We start from the raw sequence: 7,074 nt of genomic DNA, 5'->3' as shown, positions 1-7,074 counted from the left end.
CAGCCTGGTGACTAGAGAAGGGAAGTAGAAGCCTTTGAGCAACTCAGGTGATCTAATGAGCATCTCGTCATAGAGGAGTCGTGCCACATCAAAATCCATATGGGCCATGAAACAATAGATCGATGCTGCACGTGGTAGATTGACATCGGTCATATTGTTGGAGGGTAACAGCCGACTGTTGATAATGGTGAGCCAACACTTAGCCTCTTAATTGAGAGACTGGGAGTTAAGTGTGATCCGATGATTTATCCATATGTATTCTCTGTCTAGCACACAGATAGTCTCAAGAAGAGTTCCCTACAAGGCACTTGTTCGGCTAAAAGTACGATAATCATCAGAGTCCCCCCTGAACACTAGTATCTGGTACACCCTGCGGATGGCCTTGATAGACGTATTTACACGTGTATTGCGGACAGTAACAACTCCATTCTCATGTTCCGGGCAGTTAGCATAGAACTCCCTTACCATCTGAACATTGGCCTCCTTCGGTTCCTCAAAGAAGATGTATAGCTGACACCTCCTCAACTCATTGAAGATATTTGGGCATTCTACCTCTAAGGCTTCTCGGTCAATATGCACCTCATGTAACAATTTCTTAGTCTCCTTTGCGTTGTACCTGTCCTCCGCCGGTTTGGAGACAAACCTTGTGTTGTCAAACTGTAGCACACTAGCTTGACTCCTAGCTTTCGAGGAGCTTCCCAGTCCACTAGCGGAGGACCCAGTGGTGCGTATATTCCTAGATGGATTCATTATACCTTGATGGAAGAAGAAGTGAGAGGAATGGAGATGGGGGGAAATAGGATGAGTGAAGAAGAAGAAGAAGAAGAGAGGAGGGATTTGGGAGTTAGGGTTTAAAGAGATGGGAAATAAAGAAGGGGGTGGGTGGGTATTGTGGGACATAAATAAGGGGGTATTTGAAAAGAAAAGAAAATAAAAAATTTAATTCGAACTTACCTAGGCTGCGATTTTTGTCGCATCACCGCGGTCCTGCTGTAGTCCTACCGCGGCCGCGGTGGGTTAACTAACTCGAGGCAGTTGGGTTGATGTCCTGAGGCAGAATGCTCGCCTCTCACGGTGGTCCTACCGCGATTCTGCCGCAGTCGCGGTGCTGGCCAATTTTATTTTATTTTTTATTTTTTTATATGAATTTACATCATAAAACACTAACAACAAAGTTCGTGGGTTGCCTCCCACGCAGCGCCTGATTTAATGTCGCGGCACGACGTAGACAAGCGCACTTAAGGCTCGCTCGGCCTCTGAGGTTCCGTCAAGTGGATCTCTGACACTTCCTTTGGTTCTTTCATGCCTATGTATAGCTTCAATCTTTGCCCATTGTCTCCAAATATGTGAGAGTCTTTCTCTGAGGCAATCTCTACAGCCCCTGAAGGGAATACTTCGACCACTCGAAATGGACCAGACCATCGTGACTTAAGCTTGCCATGGAACAACCGTAATCTTGAGTTATAGAGCAATACGATGTTCCCGGGTTTGAAATATCGCTCAACAATGTTCTATTCGTGCAACCTCTTCATTCATTCCTTGTACAACCTTGTGCTCTCAAAAGCAAGATGTCGGAACTCGTCAAGCTCATGCAATTCAGTGATTCTCGTTGTGCTTGCAGCCTCAATGTCTAGGTTCAGCTGTTTCAGTGCCCACCAAGCTTTATGTTCAAGTTCCACTGGTAAGTGGCAGGCCTTCCCGAACACTAACTTATATGGTGACATACCAATTGGTTTTTTAAAAGCAGTTCTATAAGCCCAAAGTGCATCATCTAGCTTTTTCGCCCAATCAGTTCTTGTGGCGTTTACAGTCTTGGTCAATACACTCTTTATCTCTCTATTAGACACTTCCACCTGTCCACTGGTCTGCGGGTGATAAGGGGTAGCCACCTTGTGGCATATATCATACTTTGCTAGCAACTTCTCAAAGGCTCTATTACAGAAGTGGGTGCCTCCGTCACTGATAATCGCTCTTGGGGTCCCAAAATGGGTGAATATGTTCTTCTTCAAAAAACCCACCACCACTCTTGCACCATTAGTGGGCAACGCTGCAGCTTCTACCCATTTGGACATGTAATCCACAGCAACACGTATGGACTTATTTCCAAAAGAGCTGACGAAGGGTCCCATGAAGTCAATCCCCCAGACATCAAACACTTCTACCTCTTGAATCGGGTTCATGGGCATCTCATGGCGATGGAAAATGTTCCTGGTTCGCTGACATCCATTGTAGCCCTTCACCCATTGTGTGCATCTTTAAACACTATTGTCCAAAAGAAACCGGCCTCTAGCACTTTCGCAGCTGTCCTGACTCCTCCAAAATGCCCTCTATATGCCGGCGCATGACATGCCTGCAAAACATAAGATTGTTCTATCTCGGGTATGCACCTCCAGATCATATTATCAACACATATTCGAAACAAGTAAGGTTCATTCCAATAATACATGTGGCAGTCACGATAAAATTTTTTCTTTTGTATAGAGGAAAGGTCATAGGGAACTATACAGCTGGCCAGGTAATTTTCAAAGTTTGCATACCATGGCACTTCCTCAAGACTAGTAGTGAGCAACTGCTCATTTGGAAAGGTTTCCAGAATATTCTCAACCTCAACTGAGTTTTCAGCTCCCTCAAGTCGTGATAGATGGTCAGCGACTTAGTTTTCTGTGCCCTTATGGTCATGAATTTCGAGGTCGAATTCTTGCAGTAGCGACACCCAACGAATCAGGCGCGGATTAGACTCCATCTTCTCAATCAAGTACCTGAGAGCTGTATGATCAGTGTATACAATTACCTTAGAGCCAATCAGGTACGATATGAATTTGTCGAAAGCAAACACCACAACCAACATCTCTTTCCCAGTCACAGTGTAGTTCAACTGGGCTCCACTCAGCATTCTACTGGCATAGTAGATTGGATGCATTAGCTTGTCTTTCCGCTGTCCCAGCACTGCCCCCACTACGTAGTCACTAGCATCACATATGAGTTCGAAAGGTTTCTCCCAGTCGGGGGCAACAATGATGGGTGTTGTGACTAGCCTCTTTTTCAACTCCTCGAATGCTACCTTGCAATCATCAGAAAACAAGAAAAGGTGATCTTTTTCTAATAACTTACAGAGAATGTTGGAAATTTTTGATAAGTCTCTTATGAATATCCAGTAGAAACCGGCATGCCAGAAGAAGCTCCTAATTGCCTTGACTGAAGTTGGAGGGGGCATCTTTGCTATCACGTCAACTTTAGCGCAATCCACCTCAATTCCTTTACTGGACACTCGGTGCCCCAAGACTATGCCCTCTTGTACCATGAAATGGCACATCTCCCAATTAAGAACCAGGTTAGTCTCAATACACCGCTTCAGCACAGGAGTCAGATTTATAAGGCACTCATAAAATGAATTCCCCACCACTGAGAAATCATCCATGAATACCTCCATTATGTCCTCTACCATGTTAGTGAATATGGACATCATGTACTTTTGGAATGTGGCGGGTGCATTGCATAGGCAAAAGGGCATCCTCCGAAAGGCTTAAATGCCATATGGGCAAGTGAAGGAGGTCTTCTCTCTGTCCTCTGGTGCAATGGAGATCTGATTGTACCCTGAGTACCCATCCAGAAAACAGAAGTGAGACCTCCCTACCAATTTGTCTAGTATTTGATCAATGAAAGGAAGTGGGAAGTGGTCTTTTCGGGTGGCCAGATTTAACTTTCTATAGTCCATGCAAATTCTCCAGCCCGTGATGGTTCTTGTTGAGATAAGTTCATTGTTATCGTTTTTTATCACCGTCATGCCACCCTTCTTAGGCACACACTGCACTGGGCTAATCCATCTACTGTCAGAGATTGGGAAAATGATTCCCGTATCTAACCACTTTATCACTTCTTTCTTCACCACTTCCTTCATGTTGGGGTTAAACCTTCTTTGGTGTTCCCTGGAATGTTTGTGTCCCTCTTCCAGCAGAATTTTATGCATGCAATAGGCAGGCTGATCCCCTTAATGTCTGCCATGGTCCACCTAATGGCAGTCTTACACTCCTTGAGTACCTGCACGAGTTGTTGTGCCTGTACATCTAACAAACTGGATGAGATAATAACAGGTGATGTGGAGTCAGGTCCAAGGAACTTATACCTAAGACGGGTGGGCAGTGGCTTCAATTCCAGCTTTTGTGGTTCTTCAATGGGTGGCTTGGCTGGAGGAGTTTCTCTATTTTCTAAGTGCAAGGGCTCAAATTCAAGAGTTCTATCCCAGAATCCTCTGCCCCCTAATGCCAACACCCATTCTGCCAGTTCTTCTCCATTCACCTCATCTAAATTCATCAGACATGTAGCAAGAGGGTCCTCAATAGTCAGTATCTCATCATCAGTTTCTACAATTACATCCACGGCATCAATAAGAGAGCAATTGGCGAATTCACTTGGTCGCCTCAAAGATTTTTGCACATTGAATGTTATCTCTTCATCGTTCAATCTCATCTTGAGCTCCACAGTCTTACAATCAATGAGAGCTCTCCCAGTGGCCAAGAACGGCCTTCCTAAAATTATGAGAATTTCTTCATCCACCTTGCAGTCTAAGATCATAAAATCTGCAGGGAACACAAATTTCCCTACCTGAATCAACACATTATCCAGGATACCAGAAGGTCTTTTTACAGTCCTGTCAGCCAGCTGCAACAACATAGAAGTGGGTCTAGCTCTTCCAATCCCCAACCTTTTATAGATCGCTAGGGGCATAAGATTTATGCTAGCCCCTAAGTCACAAAGTGCTTTGGCGAAAGCGAAGTTACCAATAGTGCAGGGAATTGTAAAGCTCCCTAAGTCAGATAGCTTCTCAACAATTGGTCTAGTCACCACTGCATTGCAGATCTGAGTAAGAGTCATCGTGGCCAAGTCTTGGAAATTAAATTTTCGAGACATTAAGTCCTTCATCATTTTTGCATACCCAGACATCTCTTTCAAAACATCTATCAATGGGATATTTACCTGGATTTGTTTCAGCATCTCCAAATTTCTTGTATTGCTCCTCTTTTTGATACTTGGCTAGCCTCTAAGGGAATGGTGCGGGAGGTCTCTTCTTCCCAATGATTTGGGATTGCTCTTTATCAACTGGCACCTCAACTACTTGTTCCTGGGCTGTCTCAGCTTCTTTTTCAGTCTCAATCTGAATGTTAAGTTCTTCCTGGGCAGGCTGGACTATCACCTCTGTCAGTTTGGTTAATCATCTAGCTCAATGGGCACTGATATGAGGGTCTCAGCCTATCTGCTTTCTCGAGCCCTCTCTTGATCTACGTCTAAATCTCTGCCATTCCGTAGACTCACTGCCATCAGCTGCTTCGGGCCTTGATCTTTTGGGTTTATTTGAGTGTCTGCAGGTAATGTCCCATGAAGACGATTGTTTAGAGACATCGAAATTTGGCCCATCTGCACTTCAATATTCTTGATAGCTGAATCATGTGCATATACTCTTTCACTAATTTTTGCATTAGACCCAATAACCTACTGCATCATTGCCTCAAGTCTAGCAAACCCATCTTTTTGCCATCCACCATGTTGCTGCTGAGGAAGGTGATATCCCTGTTGCTAATTTTGATTATTATATCCCTGTGGCCTTGGATAAGGTGTCATATTATTAGGAAGTTTCATACCTCCCATGTTTCCATTGTTGAACTATGGCTGGACTGGCCTGTACGACTGATTTTGCTGGCCCCAATTCTGACCACCCTGTCTCTGGCCTCCATAATTAGACATAATTCATGTCTTCAGGGTAGTGATGATGATCATGTTCTGCATTCCACTGGTTACCAATTGGCTTACTAATGCAAGATGTGCACAAACCCCCATTGCTAGTATCTACGATGTGTACCTGCTGCTTCTGCCCTGACTCTTCAAACTTTTTGGTGAGTATACTCATCTGTGTCAATAAAGTGACCATATTTTCAGCCATAGAGTTGGATGGATCTAAGGGCACTAAGTGAACCACTAGAGTGATAGGTGCATTCATGGTTGTCCATCCCGAATTCCTTGCCATCTTGTCAAGTAGACTCTGGCCTTCTCTCCATGTTTTGCTCAAAAATGCTCCAACAGTTGAAACATCAATATTACCCTTCACGCTATCTGACAATCCCAGGTAAAGCCGCTGGCCCAACATCAGATCCGGAATACCATGGTGTGGACATATAACCAGCATCCCTTTGAATCGTTCCCATGTTTCATGCAGTGTCTCCATTGGTCTCTATTTGAAACTCAAAATTTCATCAATTTGTTGAGTAGTCTTGTTGGGTGGGTGGAACTTGTTCATGAATTGCTTGACTAACTACTCCCAAGTTGTTATGGAATTAATAGGGAGTAAGTTTATCTAGGTCTGGGAAGCTCCTGTCACTAAGAATGGAAAAAAATAAAAGCTTGATTGCTTCCGGAGTTACGTTGGGCTGCCTTTGGGTTTTGCAGATTGACAGGAAATTCTTCAAGTGTTATTGAGGATCTTCGACTTGTGACCCCGAAAATAATCCCTTGTTTTGCAACAGGTGCAACATGTTATTCATGATTTGGAATGATTCCGCCTGTATCTACGGGTCTAAAATCGTTGTGGCCAAATTTTCAGGTATGGGTTGTGCCCAGTCATAGAGAGCAGCCTCTGGAGCAAGAGGTGCCACTGGCGCTATTGGTACAGCTAGGTCTTCTTTGTGATCTCCCATGTCTGGTTCGAATTGTTCAGTTGTTTGTTGTTGGTTGTTTTTACGGTTTGCCTAATTCAAGGCCTTGAAAACTCTCTCGGGATCTAATAATGCTTCAAATACTTCACCAGTTCTCGATGAGTTTCTAGGCATGCACATGTACAACCAAGTCAACCAATGTTAAAATTTCAATGATTAGGTTGGGTGTAGAGAAAACTAACTACACTAAGAATTTTTGTATTTTTTTCAATTGTAATTGATAACACCGTTAATTCCCCGGCAATGGCGCCAAAATTTGATCATGCCCAACTATGCCTTATAAAAAGGACACGCGGACGTTGCAAATATAATCTGAGTATTTAGCCCAGAGTCGAACCCACAAGGAAATAACCTATCAATTACTCTTGTT

At 43.9% G+C, this 7,074-nt stretch overlaps 1 protein-coding gene across 1 annotated transcript; it reads right to left on the bottom strand.

Moving 5' to 3' along the window:
• Positions 1–3,894: 3,894 nt before the first annotated feature.
• Positions 3,895–4,872, bottom strand: LOC138884249 (uncharacterized). Its single transcript, XM_070165318.1, has 2 exons — positions 4,410–4,872; positions 3,895–4,301 (listed from the first exon to the last, which is right to left on the bottom strand). Exons 1-2 carry the CDS (start codon positions 4,870–4,872, stop codon positions 3,895–3,897), a joined length of 870 nt encoding a protein of 289 aa, XP_070021419.1.
• Positions 4,873–7,074: the final 2,202 nt, after the last annotated feature.

This window comes from Nicotiana sylvestris, chromosome 12 (assembly GCF_000393655.2).
Source record: "Nicotiana sylvestris chromosome 12, ASM39365v2, whole genome shotgun sequence".
Lineage (NCBI taxonomy): Eukaryota > Viridiplantae > Streptophyta > Magnoliopsida > Solanales > Solanaceae > Nicotiana > Nicotiana sylvestris.
This window is presented reverse-complemented; position numbering and strand designations above follow the sequence as displayed.

Coding starts and splice junctions, on each gene's coding strand:
- LOC138884249 (XM_070165318.1), bottom strand. CDS start 4,872: ATGACTCTTACTCAGATCTGCAATGCAGTGGTGACTAGACCAATTGTT. Junction 4,302..4,409: donor AAAATCTTTGAGGCGACCAA/GTGAATTCGCCA, acceptor TGATGAATTTAG/ATGAGGTGAATGGAGAAGAA.